A 23671-nucleotide genomic window follows, 5' to 3' on the forward strand; every position below is an offset into this window, starting at 1 on the left:
AGACCAATTCTTCATATAGCTGGAATAACAAACTAATCAACCACCCAAATGATACTGACTCACAGGTTGTCTGAATGTTCAGTGTTTGTGATTGCTCTGTGGCACTGACTTCATTCAGTTCCTGACTTGTTCACACACACCTTTGGGATAATCGACAAAACATGTTTATCATAATTATGTGTAATGTGACAATAGACTCCAGCGATACATTTGGTGACACAACCAAAGCGTGGAGCTAATGTCTTGACAACTGAAACCTGTTTCATAAAATAATCAATACATCGTAAAGAACATCGTTTCAACACAAAACAACACCGTAAGCTCTGAATTATTAACGCCAATAGCATGAAGCAAGTGGTTGAGAATGTAACTCAAAGGTCTGGATGATGGGATCCCTGTCGGCTGTGTGCGGTGTTCTTTCAGTTTTTCTGCTGCAGTGTATCTCGACTCAAGCCGATGCACACAACAACACAGGTAAAGTTCATACATTTACTTACTGTCCTGTTATTTCAGAATCTTATGGTGACCCTTTCTAGTTGGCAAAACGTTGTATCTGATTTGGTCAACCAAAACTCTGACTGTTCACTCTGTTGACATGGTTACTCATTTCGCGGTACGACAGGACCTTCTAACACTTCCCATGGTACGACAGGTGGACCTTCTAACACTTCCCATGGTACGACAGGGCCTTCTGATAATTCCCATGGTACGACAGGACTTTCTAACACTTCCCATGGTACGACAGGACCTTCTAACACTTTCTATTGACAACTGTTGTCATCACTGACTTTTATAGTCTAGAGGTTAAGTCCTGTAGGGGGCTCTGAAAAAGAGTTTCCTCAACACTTACTACATAAAAGATCTGACTGTACAGTTTGATCCAGGAATGCCTACTGAACTTTTCAAGGTACTATGTAATCCATAATTAAGGGGTGGGTAAAAAGTGAGGGGGTCATTATTTGGTACTACCCCTATAGCAAAATGGAGGCAGATGTTTAGGAGAAGGTGCTACATTGTGTCGCATGACTTTCTTTGTAGCGAACATCTTCATTACATTATTTGATTTTGTGAAGTTTTTTTGGAAGATTATGCAAAATTACTTAATTCCATGATACCAAATAAATATAGATCAGGAAAAAATCCTATATTCTTGAAAAAAATGTTTATAAACCACAAACATTTTCACCTTCTTTTTTCTGTGTAATAAAATGAAAATATTATGTAGATCGCTACAAAGGAATATTCTAACTGTAAAATACACTATATTGCAAGATCCATTCAATTAATTTTATTCTCTCTTCTGACGTTTTATTTACGATCTGAATAGAATCGTTTCGATTGATAATTCATACTGGTTACTGTAAAATAACAAGAAGGGTTCCGGTAAGTTTGTTTTATGATCACATCTGGATACCAATGTGAAATATAACCTGAATAAGTTTAGAATAAATGAATTGATATTGTCTCGCACAATGTCCTGGAAATGTCCACCAATTTGCTAACATATTTTGTTTAAATATGATTCACGAAAGATCTGAATATTAGTCGTTAATGGAGCCACCTAGCTTGTCAAAACGTTTCAGGGACGGCCAGATAATCCTGCTGGCTGGGTAACGATAAACAGCTTTTAACATCTCTTTGTATATCACTTTCATACCCATTTGAGGACACTGCTTTACGTTTAATATTTTTATAACGTGTTTGGTTCAACTTAATTTAGAGGCTTTATAATACTGTTACACATTGCGTTTTGATACATCAATTTTCATATCTGTTCAGTCAATGACACATCGTTTGAGTGTCCGTTGGATGTGCCAGCTGGGTACAAGATGTGGGGAAGTTTGAAGTACAAGAAGTCAGTGTATTTCTCCTGCCTAGGATGCAATGGACAAGACACCTGGGGAAACTCAGAATGCAAACATGACGGCACCCGGGATGAAATTACATTACCAAACTGTTCAGGTAGGCAAGTACAAACATTCTTTGTAAGATCTGCATATCTCATGTCGGGTCCGGATACAGATCCAAACAAAGGCCAAACACACAAACTGCAGTCACATCACAATGAAATAGCAAAGTACGCAATGGATTAAACATCTCTACATCCAGCAGGTGTTCCCCGAAGTTGTTTACAGATGAATGGAGTTATATATTTCATGTAGTGACGTGTGTCAATATTGATTGCAATTTTTGAAAGTGAATTGATGAAAGATAAGTGAACGTCATGGAACTTTCAAGACAAAGAACAAGAAAACCCAAGGTGACAGCTTCGATCATGTGCGAGCGCTTTCAGTTTATCACTTCTTTTTCCAGTGTCCTGTCTGAACAGTCACAAGTCGTGTCCAGCAGGTTGGTTCACGAACTGTCTGTTCTACCCCCATGTGGACTGGACGAGATGTGGCCGGTCGTGTGATACGCCAGCCCTCTGTCACAGTAGGTTACGACACTTTCCTCTAATTTATAATCAAGACACGTTTTAGAGTTTTGAGGTTACCAATAACGTAGATACGTATAGTTCTAGAGCATTATTTCCTTTCCATAACATGACTATTTAAATATGAAATATATTTCTTTTGTAATCTTTAATATTCATTCATTCCTGGCATTACATACGTACAGAAATACATTCATCTACAAAGGGAGTGAGTGAGTTAATATTTAGAGTCACACCGACTCTTAAACAATATCTACTTTATAATGAATAAAGTTACGTAAATTTGTCTACAAAGTACACTAAAAGAACCAGGTTATGACGGACTAGGACGTAAGCAGATAAACATGACTTGTACTACAATACGGGAATGTACAATATGAAAAAATCCGGGCTGTTGGTCACACGAAACTAAACGTATATCCATGGACCCTTGCTGGATTACATCAACCCTCGGTCAACCCCTCGGTCACTGGCTATAATGAGTGAGTGTGCGTAGATATACGTCAAAATATGTGGAACGAGTGACAAAGTCTTAGATCAAATGGTGGATAGAATCAAGAAGATTTTGCAGGCTCTACCATAGATGGTTGAGCTATAATCGAGTTTTGAATAGATCAGTGCTATGTACAATTGAAAGCGAGTCTCCTGGTCCCCTCCCCACTTCGGGAAAGGTCAAATGTTGATCGAAAATCGGACCCTGGAACTTGGCTTCTTTCACAAATTTAATAGGTGTACCGTGGTTTATGTTTTCGACAAAAGTGGATACTATTTGGTTTTGATTTTTAAAATTTGAATCCGTTTTCTAAACACCATTTATTAATGTTATTTAAACACAATTTACAATTGCCTTTCAACAGTGTGCATGGTTTTGCCATGACAGGAAATATTAAAATCATCCATCATTTGAATTGTTTAAAACTTTTGACAAATTATTAATCTTTATACTAAATAATGTTACAGACAAAACACAGAATGTTTAGGGAAACCCTGATCTTGAAGAAAATGATCAGACAGGGTAGAACCCACTCGGATGTTTGAAAAGTTAAAAATCTTTTATAATCCCTTTATTTCCATCGTATGTTCTTTTCTAGATCGAAAAAGATAGACACTGCATGTTGTATATTTAATTATAACGCTTTTAACAAATGATTCTAAAGGCACTAAATGATCAATGGTACATTTGTTTTTGCGGAAACCATATTTTTTATCAGTAAGTATACTGTTGGTTTCTAAGTACCAAACTAACCGTTCGTTGATCATGCTTTCCAGGCTTTTGCAAACACAGCTGGTTAGTGAAATTGGTCGATAATTCGAAGAACCATATCAGGTCCAGGTGTAAGTATTGGGAGAATAATAACATCACGCAATGAAGACGAAAATTTCCTCATCGTCCAAATGCCATAAAAATACTGAACACCTTTCTAAAATGGAGAAACATCAGATGGGGTAACAGGTTATAGCAAAAAAAGGTCACTTCCACTGAGGTCGTCGTGAACTGACAATTCAGTTTCAATTAGTAAGTTTGATTCTGTGGACCCATGAACACCCAGGTGGGAATTGATCTACAGAAGCCCATGCTTGTCGTAAGAGGCGACTAAAGGGATCTGGTAGTCAGCCTCGCTGACTTGGCTGACACATGTATCCCAATTGCGTAGATCGATCCTCATGCTGTTGACGAATGGATTGTCTGGTCCAGACTCAATACTTTACAGACCACCGCCATATAACTGGAATATTACTAAAACTAAACTCACTCACTCATCAATCCGTGGAAGGTTACTCAATGGTGTGTAATTGTATCTAGTTTGACGGAATCAGAAAAGTGCAGTGCACTTAAGAGCTGCTTTTAAGCACTTGGACCAGTTTGAACATTTTTTACTAACTAAACTCACTCACTCACGATTGGACAGTGATGATAGACACATGCTGATGTTATTGTGGGAGTCATACCGCTGACTGCCTTTAGCGGAGATGCCTGTTGGAAATAGCTTTGTCGCTACTATTTTCTATCATGATACATATCATGAATTGGGTTCAGGTGATCCTGGCAAAGTCAGACTGGCCAGGTTCATCATCAACTAAAGGCACTTTTCCCCTTTTAGAAATAGCAATGCCAGCGAATACGACCTCTTCAAAGGAGATCTGGATAGAGTAACACAATGCAATCAGCATATATTATGTTTAGTATGCAAACCAATTCTTGTTGAAGGAGAATCTGGAGAGTCGGACTGCCAATGTGGTTGGTATGCCATGAAAGGACGATGTGAAACGGACGCCAACATCAGGGAAATTGTCTGCCCTTACACCTGCTCCCTCAGAACCAGTAAGTAGCCTTGGTTTCCCTTACAAAACAGACAGACAAAAGCAATCACGTTTCTATGTTGTTTTTTTTGCAATATATATCTTTTTTTACCATATTGCATTGATCGGACTGACGTTAACCGAGATATCACAACATACATTACAGGTGAATATTATTTTATGTAAATTATATCCCTAGTAAATCTGCATGGCGAAGATTGGCCTTGTTCGTTTATTGACTGTTTGTGGAAAGAGGACATTGTTTCATTGGTTTTCGAGAATCAAATGAAATGACAGTCCCCCAAAACGTTTTCTCAACCAGAAGAGCGAAATGTTATATAGTGTCTCAAACATTAACTCTATCAATGCCAACCCGTGAAGACCCAGGTTAGATCCAGGATGATCTTCTGTAACCCATGCTTATCACAAGAGGCGACTAACGGGATCGGGTGGTCAGGCTCGCTGACATGGTTGACACATTTTATCGTATCCCAATTGCGAAGATCAATGCTCATGCTGTTGATCACTGGATTGTCTTGTCCAGACTCGATTATTTACATACCGCTGTCATATACATGCTGAGTGAGGCGTAAAACTAAACTCACTCACTCAATCAATGCTAACCCACATCATCACACTATCCTACACACATACTCATACTCACATCCAGACTCATAGTTGATTTCATACCCACACCAACATCCAAACCAAGCTCCCACACCAATGCTGACACAGTTAGTCAAACGCTCACCAAAGCCAAAGTCCTCTCCCGCACCCATACTCACACAAACACGCACACCTATACCCATAGTCACATCCAAACCCTCAAACTAAGTCTTATCGATCCCTACACCCTTATTCACATCCACAATCATACATCATACTGAAATTAACCTGCTAACCAACGGTCACATCCACATCCCCTTACCAACCACAGCCACCTCACACATAAACACTCGCACCTGAATGACATTTCGTTAGCCGAATTCTGTTAACATTTACAGATATAACCTGTGGCGATCCGAATCTTCTCTACTCTCATGCAGTAGCTTCCATCCAGACACCCCACTGGATGGACACCATGTCCTTCATATGCGAGCCAGGCTATATGAACATGGGCAGCAAAGGATGGGTGGGCTGTACCATTGAGGGAACGTTTCTTTCGCGGTATAGTGTCAATGTGCCTCACTGTGTCCGTAAGTTATTCTCAATGTTATATTCTTAGAAATGCTGACAGTAGATGCATTGAAACATGTCTTCAGTAATGTCATGTAACCTACCTGGCACAAGGTGTCCCATAACCTCCTTGACACAAGGTGTCCCATAACCTCCTTGACACAACGACCCTTTCATCCCTGACATAATGTTACATGTTCTCCCTGACTCATTACTAGAAGTCCTTCTTGAAACGATGGCCTATTTCTATCCTGTCTACGATAGTCTTTGTACATTTCCCTTCCCCTACCTGTGCTTAAACAGTTCAAAATTAATATTGAGGTGTTCGGTAAGATAAATATGTTGTTCACTGGTCACGAGGGGGACATGAGTTGATGTACTCTCTATGTTTGCTTATGTTCCCTGAGCCCGAAGAAATATTTATAATGTCCTCTCGAGGAGACGTTAATACTTTCTCCTTTGGGTATATTATCTCACCTTACGGGGAAAACACACCTGATAGATAGACCTCACTAACAACGTGGCGCCAATGACACAAACGCACATGACCCCAAGAACACAGCGCCAAGATAGTTGTAACTGTTAGATAAAATTCACTCTGTTGCTTGCAGATGACCTCACTGTGAAGTTAAATTTAATCACTTTTCCTTGCAAACACGGGGAGCCTGAAATCTCTGAAAGAAATCCACGTATACTTTTTTACCTATAAAGTGACTTATCACTCAGTTCGTGACTATCAAATGTACATAATAGTGAGCTATAACAATGTCTTTGCTTTCCTGAATGTTGTTTGATACATTTAGTCACTGATGATAACAAAATAAAATAATATTGCATTTCAGCGGAAAGGAAATATGGCCTCTTCCGATACGCTCCACAGGCAATCGTTTTGCACATCAAAGAGTCTTTCCCTGCTAAATCAGACGTCTCTTGCGCTATCGCCTGCAGAGAGTCGTCATCGTGTACCCACTTCATCTTTGAGAGCAACACGTGTGACATATGCAAGCTTAATAGATATAAAAGGGATGGAAACAACATGTCTGGAAGGAAACTCTGGCAGAAAGTGTTACCAACAGAGTATTCTCTTAAGTTTCAAACCCCCTAAGGTGTAAACACTAATAACCATCAGGCACATGTAACGTAAATTATCGTTCACTGTCTGATGTCCCGCGTCCTATGATTGATTTTATTTCCAGTGGTCGACAGAAAAAACACTCCCGTCATTCTCATACAGTTTGTGCACGAAACCCGTTAAGGCAAATAAGTGTATTGTGAGGGAACTGGAATTATTTATACCCACATTTAAAGACAATTTCGTCTTCGTTACAGCTGACCCATCAAAGTCCTGACAGCTTTTGTGCACATAGGCATTGGTACATAGGTCCTGTTTACTAACTGAGAATGCAGCTTTGTGTCAAGTATTACTGGTTCAACTTTGAGGATCTGAGGCTGATTAGTGTATATACTAAACACGAACAAATACAAAGTCACGAGTTGCCTTTCTTCTGACGTGTCTAATGCTAGTAGTGTCACTCACACTTCACTGCTTCATTGGGATGAACAGACAACAAACAAGCTGCATAATATTCAGCTAGTAATCAATAATACCAATATCAGTATCCCGTGCCATTGAGATGATGTTGTGTTACGTTGGTTACGTAATGTTAATAGGGCATTCCCACGTGACCCATGCTTTTCTTGATAAACGGAAGATGTTCCTTTATGCATTCCTTGCCAATGCCGGGTAGCCGTGACACTCATTTTATAAGGCTGTGTAGATACAGTTTTAGTGCATATTTTAATTCGAAAACCCTTTTTATGGCAAGGGATAGTTTTAATCGACGTCTGTGATTTTTCTCCTTATTTTTGTGATATGCGACAGTTTTTAACAACTTTTTAATATTTTTAAAAAGCACATATTTTAACTTTTATTAACAAACTCTTCTGCGAAAAGCTATAATATTGCTGAAGCAATAATTCTTCATTCATTTATTCATTCCGATGCATAAAAATCACTCCGTCCATCACAGAGTTAAATGTCATCTTTACCAATACCATGGCAGATGACCATGTTGGTCTCTGGGAGAGGGCGCGGTTGGGATGCGTAGTGGTCAAAGCATTCACGCTGAAGACCCAGGTTCCATTTCCCCAGTGGGTACAATAGGTTATAAATTACTGTACGAAACATCATTTATTGGAATTATGTGTATTAACATTTCATGTAATTGTTTCTATGTGTCTGGATTAGTCCCGTCTCGTAGAAATAAAAACTTACAAAAGGGAATATAGAGTCCCATCTGTCTTTATGAACAAACGAAGTGTGACCAAGGTCAAGGTATTTATGTTAATGCACACGAAAACATGAACCTGGATCATGGCTTGGATGAGCACTATCATCAGTGGTTTTGAGCTAAATTAACATTTGGTTCATATTAACCTCAGAGATTATCTACATATACCATTCAAAAGAAGTAGGGGATATTCCATTTTGCGAGAATACCACTAGCCAATGCCAATGCATTTGAGAAAAAGTAATATATCCATACAGATGAAATATTTCCAAAGGAAATGGAATTAATTGTCACATTTTCCCTTAATGTTTCTTCATCATCTGTTACTTCATCGGCTTCATCATTTGCATTTTATCAATCTTGTAAATCCAATATCCCCTACTTGTTTTGAATGGTATATGTATTTCATGTTCAATGGTAGAACTGAAAATAAAGTCTATATAAAGGGTTGGATTGTAAAGAGGTCATTACAACAAGTTCTTGAACGAATTCAACAATACTCTTTGCAAATACCCCTTTACAACTGTTCATGCATTTCAATCTGTTTTGCAAAATATATAGATCACAAAAAATCGAAGTTAGGGTCCTCGAAAGCTCTGGAAATCGTTGATCTGTATTTTCTGCTGACGTCTAACAGACTTCATGACAATAGCACAATGACGCTGCATCCCTAGTTCATAGTATTGCACAAACAATGAGGGAAATCAGGTAGATCACAAGTGTGTGATCAGCAAAATCAATCAAATTTACATAAGAATAAGATCACCCTGATAAAACTTGTATTTGTTTTCGACAAACTCGCCTTGGAGATTGATAGTTATTAATGCCGTCGAATGTGTTCAAAGAAAATGTAAAACGTAACTGCAGTAAATCCGAATATATTTGATGGAAGGTATCATCAGGAAGATAGATAATACGTAGGCCGCTCTCAGCAATACTGAAGCAATATCATGGAGAGGGACACCACAAATGACCTTCACACTGACCTTCACACTGTGGACCCATGGGTTGGAATTGAACCCAGGACCGAGGCATGGTGAGCTAGCACCAAGGCTAACCCACAATATCAAAGCGTAATGTAACATAATGTGAATAAAAGTAAATGATATAATCACATCAACATAATATTTGGTTTCAGACCAAACAGCATGTTTATCCTCAAAGGTATTGATGTGAAATATTTGTGTTGCAAACAGTGGCTTTAATGACGTTTACCTTCTGTATCCAACTGAATATAATCTCAATCATATTTTCTTATAGAAGTTAAGAAACTTTTTAAAACTCGTTACTTGCACATATTGTTATGCATCAAATCCCTGTACACAGAGATCAGTATCTTTGAATTTGTGATGTCCAGTATCGTTACTACTGACCATCATCAACTGGAGAACCTACAAAAACTGGTTTTGTTCCAATTATGTATACAGAACTGTGTCATTGTCTTTACCGTTAGTTAAAGATGCACATGTGTTTTGAACCAGTCTCTCCCTATGGTCCCAGATCAAACGTTATCCGGAAACAGTCCTCTCCAGGCCACAGTATTACCTGTAGAGTATCCCAAGAGCCTACATCACCATCGATGTAGGGTTGAACCATTCTGCAGTGTCCATATATTCGGGATCCTCATCTACATCCAGCCTCTTCTGCCATATCTCATATACATTATTGTAATAGAGAACTCTGAGTGTCTTATCCAATGTAAGCATGGCAGTGACACGTACGTCGCTGACGATTGGGTCCAGTGGTAGTTTTCCGATCTTGTTACCTGTGTAATCAATCTGTTCGATCACTGTTTCACCCCTGAGACAGACAAAAGCAACCTCGAAATAGTGATTCCTGATGGCTTTTGGCTCCGAGGATATATAACCTTATGTCTTTCCTTTCACTGTCACACTTAGTCACACTTCCTCCAGACTCCCCTTATCACATCCTCCACCATATGTACTCAAAACAAAGAGTGAGTTAAAATTTAACGTCACACCGGCAATATTTCAGCCATATCGTGACAACAAATAGTTATGTACTAAGATTAAATATATTTATACATTTTCAAAAACCTGTCAGCGAAGGACAGTATAACGACTAGATTATCACAAATTAATTAAAACTAGTTTGATGTTCAGTGTAAAATGCTAAATCATTTCAAAACAACACGATATAAAATCGGGCTATAGATCGCCATCAACTGAAGGTAGATCACCATGCTAGTGACCATAGGGACTTACATTACTTTTCCTACCTGTGTGGGCCCTAGCTGGATTTACATCATCCCTTCAGCTGTTTGGCGATTTTCAACAGTTCAGTCATATATTAAAACTGCAAACATTCTACGATTAAAATTCCTGCAATGATCAACATACATTGAATGATGTGGGGTTAAATACCCTCTTCGGAGGACAATTATTTTACGCTAATTCAATCCCCTCCGAGGGTACAGCCACCAACATTCATAGTTATGTATTCATTCGACCAAATGTCAAAATAGTTAATAATTACAGTACATGATCACAATTTATGAATCAAATCAATTTCCTTAAAAAAAAAAAGAATTTAATAAGGGATTAAAAGATCCTTTAAGGATGAAACTGTGAAATATCGATCCCTTGTGGTTGAAAAATCAATGCTGTCAATCAAGACATGCTTGGCCATGATTCTTTCATCACAAGGGATGCAAAATGGAGGATCCTCACCTATTAACAAATACCCATGAGTATATCTGCTGTGGCCAATACGACATCGTCGCATGATGACCTCGTCAAATCTTGACAGACACCCCAAGTATTTGTAACCGATAGTTGGTTTAATTTCATGGAATGTATTTATACCTACTTAAGTGTCCCACCTCTTTTGCATTATATCACGGATATAAGCTTTGCAATCAGAGTATGGAATGAGAATTGGTGTCACAGATTTGTTGAGTGCTGACTTGGCAGCAAAATCGGCCATTGTGTTACCAGAAATTCCATCTTGGCTGGGTAACCAACAGAAGATGATTATAAAATTCATTAATTTCAATTAAAAGTGGATGTTTGCAAGAAAGAATTTTAATAGGCACAAAAGAGAGTCTGAATAAGTTATATATGTTTATATTTGGGGTGTTTATTAATATATTTTAAGGCTGTTAATATAGCGTTTGCTTCGGCTGTGAAAAATGAGCTGTGATCTGGTAGTCGAGAAGCTATTGTTCTGGATCCAATGACAGTGGCACAATCAACTGCACCACCATCCTTGGATCCATCTGTAAATACATATTTGTATGTATTATATTTACTTTTAATTGATTAAATTCTTGTTTATATTGTAATTCATTAGTTTTGGATTTTTTAAAAACTTTGTCAGGGCAACTTAGTGGCCTTACTAATTGCCAAGGAGGAGAAGAAGAAGACCGGAAGGAGTTATATTTTCCAGCTCAATGCCGGCAGAAGAAAGGAATGGATTTATTCTGAGCCCAAGAGGCGGAGCAAGAGAATATTTCTTGTTGTATAGATCCTCATAGAGGGGATTGAAAACACACTTATATGCAGGGTTAGATTTGAGTACAGTTTGGTAATATATTGTAAAGATAGTTTTATACGGCGTTGTGTAAGCGATGGCTCATCTACCTCGACGTAGAGACTGTCAACAGGAGAAGTTCTAAAGGATCCAAAACAAAATCTTAGACCTTGGTGGTGGACAGAATCAAGAATTGTAAAGGTTGCTTTTGCAGGCTCCACCATATACGATGAAGCCATAATCAAGTTTGGAACGTACCCAGTGATTTAATATGTGGTATGAAAGTCAGATGAGAGTTAAAAAAGTCCCAGGAACTTGGCCTCTTTTACAACCATCATGGGTGTGGCATTTAAACATAGTTCTGGGTCTTTTTGCGGTTTATATTTTCTACAGACCAAACAAAGAGATAAATGCTATGGATGGGCGTCAGGAGCCAATTACAAACAGCAGCCAATTACAAAAAAAGTTTCCAAATCAAACCTACCGCCCCAATTCATCCACAACATTGGACTTGGCACATGCAACTAATATGTGCACGTGGGTAGAGGTCATTTTGGATTTTGACATTCCAGTGAAAGGTCGTGAAACCGCTCTGAGCAACTGGTATTATATATAGTTTGACTAACACAGTAACACATAAGCTCTCTGCTCCAGCTTAGCTGCAGTTCTTTTGATCAGGTTGGGCAATGTCAGTCTTGATTCAACCTGGTTAAACACTGTCACAGGTGGCAACATTTATGTTGATAGCGTTTCGTTCTGTAATTTGCAGACTTGAAGAACTCAGCGAGGGGTGGCCAACAATTATGTTGAATGTCTTTTGTTCTGTGGTTTGAAGAACTTAGAAAGAGAAAGAGGTGGTCAACATTTTTGTTGAATGTGTTTCTTTCTGTGATTTTCAGATTTTAGGAAAGATTTCTGCACGCAGAAAAGGTGCACAGAAGGCGCCTGGGTCAACGACATATGCCCAAACCAGCTTTTTCGAAATCTGCCCTTACAGGACAACTTTTGGAACAAATATTCACACATATCTCGTGTTTTCCGTTGTTGTCACGCATACGAATTGCTTTATTTCAGTTGATATTCAGGACAACGGCCTATTAAAACATAGAATGCATATACAATATAATAGCATATTGCGCATGCGTAAAATATTCATATTCATATGTGTAGTAATATATTGGTACAACGATTCATGTGTGTGGGAATAATATAGAAGTTCTCAAATTCATTGCATGATGTAAATACATTGAAACATTTCTAATAATGCTTTCATTTTTATTATACATTAGGTAAACAAACTGATCTATAGAAATCGTCACCCATACAATTCACTTTCAATTTATTATGTGTATCGTCCACTTTTAGTCAGTCCGGTGTCTGACGTCCCCTGCATTGATATATTTAGAATACTGCTAAAAGTGACAATTTACTCACATTACACCCAGTACTGTTTTTTCTCATCCATATTTTACAACCTCATAATACCTCTTTGTATTTCTGTGACCATGTTTTATTTTTAATATCACCTACTTTTAGCTGGAGAAATAGTGCTTAGTGTCGTAGAGCATATTGCTCAGTATAGCATTCAACAAAAGAAAACAAATTAATACGACAGAAACAATTCCCTCACCCAGACACAATTGGAGGATAGCGCAAGACTGAGGTCTAAACACTGTACAATGTGTTACTGTATTGAAACTCTTTTGTTTATATCTCCATTCAGATCATAGCGGTGAAGCCTTTGGAAAACAGTCGCAGGCAATACAAGATTGACCCATCTTTTCTATTTTTGGTGATCATTTGCAGGAATATTGAATGTATGGCTGACAGATAATATAGTTTTGGTGCAAAGTGAGTGTGTAATTCAACAATCTGATTTGATGTTGGAATTTCTACAAATACACAAACACTTTTCTGTTACTTTACACATTAGGCAAACTAGTGGCATAGAGCTGAGACTAATTCAACACAGGGGCGTACATAGTAACATCGGGTAATTAACCAGTATTAGTGTTGGTACAAAGACACAAGTCCAGATTCTAACCCGAATCGATCATATATAACACTAAAGAAAAGATTATCTTGAACACGTGAATGAAAACGTCTGAGCCTTGCGGGTTTCCTCGATAATATTGGGCGCTGGGGTAGCCTAATGGTTAGAGCATTCGCTCGTCACGCCGAAGGCCCGGGTTCGATTCCATACGTGGGTACTTTCTGTTGTCCCCCGTTGTGATATTGCTGAAATATTGTTGAAGAAACGTAAACTCACTGCTTCACCACAAGGGCAGCTCCAACAGAAGAACTACACTCAGTGTCGTGAACAACAACGGTGACGTCGTACAACTCGCGAAGGCGTTCGATGATAGATGGTATACTTGCTGTAACCTGGCCAACAGTGTGTATCGTGGTGATTCCCCTCCCCTTGAGGTACTTAGGATCCATGAGACTTTTGATTTCATCTACAACACCGAAGCAGAGTGACTTGAAAAACTGACCTAGAGTTATGTTGTCGGGGGTTATCCCCCCTTACGCTGCAGGAAGGTGAAGGTTGGAAATATGATCCGAACAGTCTGGGGTCTATTTCTAGGTCGGTGTTTTCTGCATCAAGGGCGAGTTGAGGCAGTTTTCCATATAGTTTCCTCATCGATGGTTACACCTGAAGACGTAAAATTGTTTTTTCTTATACATATCAAATGTGTCAGGATATCACACAATAACACGATCACACCAGAAATGGGCTTACCACTTTGTACCCATGTCGGGAATCGAACCCGGGTCTTCAGCATGACAAGCGGACACTTTAACATTTAGGCTACCCCACCACCCCCGTACATAAAGAAGCTGGCTAATGTTTTATGTAACGATTCACGGCAATGATGACTTAAGGTGATCCATTTTTACCCGTATAAAGCATACGTATGCTCGCGAATTTCATTCACACTCCTCGTTGTTAACAAACTGAGCCATGTTCTGAGAAACAATCACGTTTAAATGGTACTCATTTACCATTAACTGAACAGAGGTATAATTCGACCAGAGAAACATACCAATGGAGACATTACAATGGAGTGTGAGTCAGGCCAGAGGCCCTAGAAACTCGAAGGAACTTATTTACACACCACGATCAACGCTGTTTAACCTCGTATGATTTCTGTCCGTGGATTCACATGGAATGAACTCAGATGCTTGTACATACATTCCACTCCATGATATCATACCGAATCTATATATCCAGATCAGTAGAATAACCTACCCAAAGTCCTGAAACCAGCTGTAAAGCATCCTGACGAAGCACTCCAATACATTGCCCCCGTCCAGCCCGTTACACGATGCATAGAGTCCTCCGTGGAAGTAGGGCTGATATTCTAGGGTTGGGGGCGTGTCTGGAGGACGCTTGCTGGGGTCGAAGTCGGGGTCAGTAATGACATAGCCCAGCTGAGAAGACGTTCCGATATAGAACACTAGAAAATGATATACGTTCATGAAAGTATACTCAAAGATTGAGTTCATTTGGCAGGAGTCAGTCAGCAAGAGTTCGGATCCAACGCAACCTATACAAGGCGTGAGTGGTAACCAAATGGATCGGGTAGTCAGACTCGGTGCCAGTGCCGAAAGTTGGTTATATTTTTGGTTTTTAGTGATGTTTTAGGAACGTTCATTCTATAAATCTGGTACTGAATGCGCATATGTTAATGCCGCCTTTAGAAATATTCGATTTATATCAAGATGGGAAGCAAAAGAAATGGGAATTAAATGATGTAGCCAAGAGGGGAATCGATCCCAGGTCCTCTGTGTGACAAGTACACGTTAGCAATAACCTATCGACACATTCAGTCATATTATAATACAAGCTGAACCGATCTGTGCAGAAAATAATTTCTGCACATGAAGTAAAAATATGTACATTTGAAAATGGAAGTAGATATTTATTACAGAAAGTAACTTCAATAAATAAACACAGGTAATAAACGACATAGAGAAATAAATATTCTCCTCTGCCTCACCTGCATCGTGCTCGCCGGGTCGTACCGAGTGGACCGCACACTGGGTGTCCATCGTAACCACATATACTGGCACCCCTTCCTGTATGTGGCCCCAGGGTCGGGGCAGGTGCCCGACTACAGTACCGCTCGGAACGAGCGAGGGTAGCATGTGAACAGGAAAGCCAGCCTCGGCTAATCTGAAATACATCGTGACAGAGAATGTGTTTTCCACTCACATGTCTGTGTTCCAGGACACAGATTTGGTGTTGAAGTATCCAAAGCTGTAGGCTAGTAGCTCAGATGTTATAGATGTCTTGTTATTACACAAGCCAGCTACCACGTAATCGACTATCGTCCCCGCGCAGTCGTAACCATTCTCCTCTATCAGTCCTGGACGATGCTTTAGTATCCACTGCAGCGTCACCCAGCCCATGCCTACTTTGATTGGTATTCTGGAGTCTGGTGTCGGCAGGGACGATACAAACTCGGGAGTACAGCGTCTGTCCATCCAAGTATACAGGTTGCTGCAACTGCCTGGATCGAAAGAGGAATTGTTACGTCTTCATCAATGCACAACGCCCTTCTTTGAAAGTGGTCAGATGTAGCGTATGTTATATTTGGTATTCTCTTTGTTAGTATAGTACACGTTCCTGTGTTGTTTGGGTAGAGGCGAGTCTGGCATTTGTGCCTTTTCACGTTCTTAGAGTAAGACGCCTAATTCACCACACAAATCAGCGATCCAAACCACCGCAGTGTTTACAGAAACTATTATTTTTAATTTATATTGCCAATATATTTTGCGGAATCCGTGAAGATCCGGGTGAGAATTGGTCTTATGGAACCCATGCTTGTTAGAGGAGACTAACGGGATCGGGTGGTCAGGGTCCCTGACTTGGTTGACGCATGTCATCGTGTCCCAATTGCGTAGAACAAATCTTATGATGTCAATTGCTGGATTGTCTGGTCCAGACTTGCTTATTTACAGACCGGCGCCATATAGCTGGAATATTTCTGAGTGGAGCTTTAAACAACAACAAATTTTGAGGACATTCTAAGCAAGACATAGATCCTTCACATCATCTCCACAGATGTTTGGCTAATAACGCCGAGTATCACTCCGAAGAAGGATATAATGTTTCGAACAGCATCAAACACTGACTGATGAGTGGCGTATGTGTCATATGGATGCTTTTTTTCATCCTGTCCAAAAGTGTGCTTTTGCACAGTATCAACCATATCGCCCATTTCGCTAGACCTAAGTAATTTAATGTTTGGACAAGATACATATCCATTTTAAAAGCCGAGGAAATACACCAGGACCGTCCCGGGGCGGTGGGATAGCCTACTAGTTAAAACCTCCGCTCATCACGCTGAAGATCCAGGTTCGATTCCCCAAATATAGGCACAATGTGTGAACACCATTTCTGGTGTTCCCCGCCGTGATATTGCTGGAATATTGCTAAAGCGGCATCAAACCATACTCCCTCACTCACTCACTGAGGACCGCCCCAGAGATACTTCACCTGCAGTCAGTTGCCCAGTTTCCTGGCGGATGCCACACCCGAGCCCCCCGGGCCACATGATGAGTCCGGTTCCTTGCCCCGTCACGGCGATCCCCGCCACCCTCATCTGCTGACTGCTGGTCAACTCCTGCATACACTCCTCCAGGGTGCTGAGGATGGTCGCCGGAGACTGCTCAAACCCGAGGCAACCCACATCGCTCTCCACGCATGCCTTGGAGGGGACGGGACACTGCGAACTCCTGTTCTTCTGTAAGGATGTCTATCAAACTCAGCTTGACGCATGACGTTCCAAGGTCGATTCCCAGAGCTAGGCGTCTGTCTAGAGGCATTGCAGATACGGACTATCCTTGTCTTGTATTGAATTCCGGTCTGACGAACGGTCTTCAGCTATGTCTGTCCTTCGGTGCCGTCTTTACTGTCAGGCGTACTCCTGATCATATACAACATACGTTTCTGCAGGAATTACCTATTTCGTGTCAAGAAACATATATTGAATCAGAGCAATGATGGACAAAAACAAAATCAGCCTCTGGTCAGTCTGATCCTGAACTCAGCCACAGAAGTCATAAAAACCGCCAACACTGTCCCTCAAGCCAGTCAGGAAAATGTTCAAATATATCTGAACATCACAATATCAGATGGATCTCAAGATGCCACTTAACTGATCACCTTTTGGTGAGACTCAACCTTGTCTCCGTGTTGGTGTCCGCGATCCGTATTGTACCATCAGAGGTCCATTAATACACATGGTGTGGCTTCACTGCTGCAGAAGTGTGGCAGGGCGGTGTACAAACCTTGCATGCTAACCATGTATGCACTGCAAAGCCATCCATGGTTTTTATGTGTTTCTCATCTCAAACCTCAACAAGCAGGAGGCGGGCGAAAATAACACAAAGTTTGTCACTAATTGCGTAAATTATTTCGTGAAATCATAAACTGGGGATCAATGACTTGGTAATAGTCTCTACAGATCGAGTCGCTTTGTTCGGAAGCACTGTTTATAGGTATATAAATGAAGAAGGTGAGCATAGTATTACGCTTTTAACAACATTCCAGCATATCACGGGAGGGGGCACTAGAAATGGGCTTAACACATTGTACCCATGTGGAGATTCGGACCCGGATCGTCGATCCAAAGAATGGTTTGTATCTTTTCACGTTGGGATGAAAATGCATCGGGAAATGAGAAACACAGAAAAACATACAGACAGCCTAGCATACTGACAGCTGTCATTTTGAGTATCACAGAAGGATGATACATGCTGCATACGTGAGCAGACTACGCAGGATACCAGTCACCTAGACCAATGCTTAGTCTATGAATATATACAGACATAGTTTTGATAGTAACAAACAAACCCATTTAAATTGACAAGGTGAGGTGAGGTGAAATTGGGTTTAACGTCGTGCTTGAGAATATTTCGCTCATATGACGACGTGCATGCGTGTGTATGTGTATGTGCGGCTGCTTGTACTAGCCCAGACTTAAGCTGGTTTTATAGTGCTAGCCCACTGAGATAACATGCTGCAGTGAAGCATGAATACCCCACTCAAACACATTATACTGACTCCGAGCCGACCAGTACTTGTTGTACCCATTAATGCCGAGCGCAAGGCAGGGACCAACAAGTACCATATTTTAACGTCTTTTGGTATGACGCCGTCGGGGATCGAACCCGCGACCTTCCGCTCTAAATTGACAAGGAGCCCCAGGGAGACAAGAGATTCGGAGGAAATCTAGACTTGCTTCATTTAGGGCTTTAGCAATGCAGAGTGGGCTAGGGTGTAGGGAAAATAATGTGGTTCAGGGACTGTGATACAGATTAACCAGTTACCAGACGGTTTACTCGCAAGAAGGCGACTTTTTAGTTTTAGCTTTTCGCACGAAGGTGAAACACGGTAAAATGATACACTGTTATTTTGTACATTTGTATGAATAAAATGAACATGAACGTCTTATAGTTATCGCCTTCCTCTGGGATTAAGGCTTTTGTATAAACACCCGCACCCATTGTTGCAAATTTCCACCCTTTTCGCATGAAGGCGAAAACGAAAAACGGCCCATGTTTTTACACGCCAAAAACATTTGGCTTCCTGGGAAGACACCTACCAGACAAGTAGCAAGACACCTACCAGACAAGTTGCAAGACACCTACCAGACAAGTAGCAAGACACCTACCAGACAAGTCGAGGACTAACGCAACGCAAGGTCTCTGAAGATTTACAGTTGTGATGAAAACAATTAACTCAATTAAAATTGAAGAGGAGTTTCTAATTAGGTGAACCTCAGGAAAATCTAGACCTGCTTCGGGTTCGTCAGAAGGGAAAATAATCAGGGACTTGGAAAAGGGCTGAACGATTCGGTTCGATTCATCGAAAATCGAATCTGACACTTTAGTTCCGATAACCATTATCACTATTTCAATTCAATATTGGAGTGTTGTTCTGTGTTTAAACATATGGGGGCGCAGTGGGCGAGCTGGCTAAAGGGCCAGGCTAGTGATCCAACGAGTTTGAGGTGTCGGGATCGAGCCCACCTGTGACCAGGTGTAAAAACCTTGGAGTCAACTTTGTGTGCAGACTCTTTCAGTGTTGTCACAACCCCTAGCGTACAGTACCCAACCCTGTGCACGTAAAAGAACCCACGAATCCGTTGGTATATGACCAGATGGTGGCCACAGGAATACGTGCAAACACCTAGTTGCGAGTACAGCAACGTGCAGTGAACTTGGACAAAGCACTGTGACTATGTGTCCCAATCCACCCAGCTGTGAATGGGTATCTTGTTAGGATGAGAAAGCCACAATAGCTCGGTGCGCTCAGTGGCAGCAAGAGTTGTATATTTATAATACGACGTGCCTTTCAGATTGACATCCAGTGATCGAGGGAAAAACAAAGCACCTTTGAGCAGCTAAGCTGGTTATCGGCGCTATACAAATGTTAGTATGTATGTATATTTGATTGGAAAAGTTTAAATCATTAACATCCCTGATTTCCTGGTTAAATCGTTGAAAAAGTTTCCAATGTGATATGTTTTGTTTAATAAACTCTGAGAGTTACATGAAATCTGGTGTTTTTACTTGTGTGGAGAATCGAATCGAAAATAATCTAATATGTTCGAATCGAACAATATCGACAATCGAATCGAATCGAGGTCTGGGTGAATCGTTGCAGCCCTAACTGGGAAGCAGACTAAACAGTTTGTGTTTCGAAGTATGTGGTAGTGTTTGATTCAGATAGACAAACACTCTCAACAGGACTGCATATCAAGAGGGGCGTTTTCAGCTTGCTAATTTGCAACTTTACCTTCATGTCGAACAATGCTCCCGCATCTTCATCTGTACATAAAAAACTTAATTAAGCACCCCCTGTATTTTTGCAATGATAAGTTTTCAACACGTACATAAATCTTCTCGTGGTGACCATAATGGAAAAAACATTAGTTTTTCTGACCTGTATGATCTTTTGACTCATAAAAAAACGACAAAATGATTGGAATCCATGTTGATTTTATGATGATAATTATGCCTTTGAAAACCCCCCAAAAACATTGATTTTCATACAAAACCATGTCTGTACAAATATGGCCCTGGAATGTTTAATGTTGAATTTATTGGTGGATGTGAACATTCAAAATATCATTTTGCGTGTCTTACACGATTCAAGGTCAATACCAAGTGTAACCTCCATGTGACTATATGACAGCCAGCACTCTCCTCCGCATATCCCCCGTCAGCTTCCTCATCCTCGGAAGGGTCAGTCTACGCCATCCCTCGTGTAAAGCAGCTCCAAAGTGGGCTAGGTTCTGTACAGGAGGATCCCTTGGTTGCACGCGACGACCAATGATATCCCAGATATGCTCCAAAGGCAACCAAGTCAGCGAGCCCGACCACCCGTTCCCGTTAGTCGCCTCTTACGACAAGCATGGGTTACTGAAGATCAGTTGTAACCCAGATCTTCACGTGTCAGATCTCCTATGAATTTGAAAAAGGATTATTGCTTTTCCCTCATTGAGTCTATACGAGAAGTCACATGAACAGCATACAACAGAGACAACTTCGTGTGTACAACAAATGACTTAAAGCATGATCAGTGAGCGTGTGATACTGCTTTTTAAAGTACAACCCCATTCTTTCAAGTCCGACCATGTTATTCCTGACATAGAAAAAAACATTCAGCCAGGTTACTGAGGATATTTGTACGGAATCGTGTGGAGTCAATCCAATCTGGAGATGTTCAAACGGAGTCTCCCAGGAATGTACAAATGTTCAATTAATCATGCAAATGTTCTCATTCACATCCTGAATCGATACATGGTTTGTTAAACTGCAGCCAGCATTCCAAATGTAAACATTGGAAACGATCTGCAGACTTTGCACAAAGCTATACTACCCATCAAAAGTTTAGACTCGCTCAAAGCACTCACTATATGTTATGTATATATGTATGGTTACATCGAAGATGAACTTCTCCACTAACTTGGGGGAACCAACACAAAACCTTATGCAGATGAACTGCACGAAGATCATGCATCAAATTGCTGTAAATCATGTGCACATTTCATGCATGTGAACAGCTGCGTTTTGGTGTAAAGTTTTGTTACGAATTCGTCAATTTTCACTGAGTTTCATCATTTCTTAAACTCGTGACAGCTTTTCAGCGTTACACATGTGTTTTACAATACATCAGTTCATGTGTAAACAGTACCTTTAAATAGTATGGACAGTTTGGCAAAATTTATTTTGAGTCTAAACTTTTGATGGGGAGTATATTATATTCAGTTGCCGTATGTGAGCTGTAGTTCTAGTCAAGTCACGACTTCGTTGCCGTCCTGTGTACAGAGCTGTTAATGGTTTGATTTAGCTACACTGTATTTACATACAAACACTCACCTGTCCTGGTGACTTTGACACAGGACTGAGTTTCAGGTATGAAAATGCTTTCTCGTGTAGTTATGTTTTTAATCAACAGTTTTCAATACCTGTGTATAGATGTGTGATGCAGATATGACACCTGTGTTTTCATGGGCAGCAGCTTGAACTGAATACACTGGGATCACATTTCACAATATCATTCAGGAAAAAATATATAATATTCTTTGTTCATCGTTTAGCTGACCCTTCATAAGCACATGATCAACGTAGAAATATTCCGGTAGCAATTTATATATACTAGTAACCGCCCTGAGTTATAATGAATAAACTTTGACGTATCTTATCCCATTAATATTCGTGGAAGAAAGGTAACTATATGTGTTTTGTGTTTTGATATTTAATCGCTCATCACAGCGCGGTCTGATCTATCCCAATGCGATTGTAGACGGCTCAGTACAATTGTCCATCAGGATGAAGGCCAACAAGGTCTGGTGTCTGTCAGTATGCAGTCATAGCAGTATAGGCAACTGTAAGGGTGGATCCACTCCAGGATCAGTGTCCTTAAGGGTGGGCCCACACCAGGTTTGGTTTCTATTATATGGTCTCTGATGTCTGTAAGGGTGGGCCCACACCAGGTTCAGTGTCCTTAAGGGTGGACCCACACCAGGTTTGGAGTCTGTAAGGGTGGACCCACACCAGGTTTGGAGTCTGTAAGGGTGGGCCCACACCAGGTTCAGTGTCTGTATGGGTGGATCCACACCAGGTTTGGAGTCTGTAAGGGTGGGCCCACACCAGGTTCAGTGTCCTTAAGGGTGGACCCACACCAGGTTTGGAGTCTGTAAGGGTGGGCCCACACCAGGTTCAGTGTCTGTATGGGTGGCCCCACACCTGAATTGGAAGCTGTCAGGGTGGACCCACACCAGGTTCAGTGTCCTTAAGGGTGGACCCACACCAGGTTTGGAGTCTGTAAGGGTGGACCCACACCAGGTTTGGAGTCTGTAAGGGTGGGCCCACACCAGGTTCAGTGTCTGTATGGGTGGACCCACACCAGGTTTGGAGTCTGTAAGGGTGGGCCCACACCAGGTTCAGTGTCCTTAAGGGTGGACCCACACCAGGTTTGGAGTCTGTAAGGGTGGGCCCACACCAGGTTCAGTGTCTGTATGGGTGGCCCCACACCTGAATTGGAAGCTGTCAGGGTGGACCCACACCAGGTTCAGTGTCCTTAAGGGTGGACCCACACCAGGTTTGGAGTCTGTAAGGGTGGGCCCACACCAGGTTCAGTGTCTGTATGGGTGGCCCCACACCTGAATTGGAAGCTGTCAGGGTGGACCCACACCAGGTTCAGTGTCCTTAAGGGTGGACCCACACCAGGTTTGGAGTCTGTTAGCATGTCTCTCAAGTCACATTATGATTCGTGCTTGTCACAATGAAGTCTCAAAGCGACCTGAGTGTGTCAGGACAGAGTCACACTGAAATGACAAATGTCAGGGTGGAGTGCCACCATAACTGATGTCTCACAGGTTGATTCCCACCAGCATTTGTCAGGATGGAGGGATAATAGTATGGTCTTTCTGAAGGTGGTATCTCAGAGTGTCAG

The 23671-nt window shown here is 40.9% G+C and overlaps 2 protein-coding genes across 2 annotated transcripts; one reads left to right on the top strand and one right to left on the bottom strand.

Annotated features, from left to right (window-relative positions):
* The first annotated feature begins 331 nt into the window (after positions 1-331).
* Positions 332-13467, top strand: LOC124273397. The gene is made up of 6 exons (XM_046708659.1): positions 332-474; positions 1780-1962; positions 2314-2433; positions 4644-4757; positions 5740-5931; positions 13418-13467. Exons 1-6 carry the CDS (start codon positions 384-386, stop codon positions 13465-13467), a joined length of 750 nt encoding a protein of 249 aa, XP_046564615.1. The 5' UTR covers positions 332-383.
* A 91-nt stretch (positions 13468-13558) lies between these two features.
* LOC124273398 (sedoheptulokinase-like) lies at positions 13559-17529 on the bottom strand. The gene is made up of 6 exons (XM_046708660.1): positions 17394-17529; positions 15914-16211; positions 15699-15874; positions 14948-15155; positions 14190-14333; positions 13559-13586 (listed from the first exon to the last, which is right to left on the bottom strand). Exons 1-6 carry the CDS (start codon positions 17527-17529, stop codon positions 13559-13561), a joined length of 990 nt encoding a protein of 329 aa, XP_046564616.1.
* Between the last annotated feature and the right edge of the window lie 6142 nt (positions 17530-23671).

This window comes from Haliotis rubra, unplaced genomic scaffold (assembly GCF_003918875.1).
Source record: "Haliotis rubra isolate DU_JTF1 unplaced genomic scaffold, ASM391887v1 Scf180, whole genome shotgun sequence".
NCBI lineage: Eukaryota > Metazoa > Mollusca > Gastropoda > Lepetellida > Haliotidae > Haliotis > Haliotis rubra.

Coding starts and splice junctions, on each gene's coding strand:
- LOC124273398 (XM_046708660.1), bottom strand. CDS start 17,529: ATGCCTCTAGACAGACGCCTAGCTCTGGGAATCGACCTTGGAACGTCA. Junction 16,212..17,393: donor AGGCATGCGTGGAGAGCGAT/GTGGGTTGCCTC, acceptor CTTTCGATCCAG/GCAGTTGCAGCAACCTGTAT. Junction 15,875..15,913: donor GTGTCCTGGAACACAGACAT/GTGAGTGGAAAA, acceptor GATGTATTTCAG/ATTAGCCGAGGCTGGCTTTC.
- LOC124273397 (XM_046708659.1), top strand. CDS start 384: ATGATGGGATCCCTGTCGGCTGTGTGCGGTGTTCTTTCAGTTTTTCTG. Junction 475..1,779: donor CGATGCACACAACAACACAG/GTAAAGTTCATA, acceptor ATATCTGTTCAG/TCAATGACACATCGTTTGAG. Junction 2,434..4,643: donor TACGCCAGCCCTCTGTCACA/GTAGGTTACGAC, acceptor TTCTTGTTGAAG/GAGAATCTGGAGAGTCGGAC.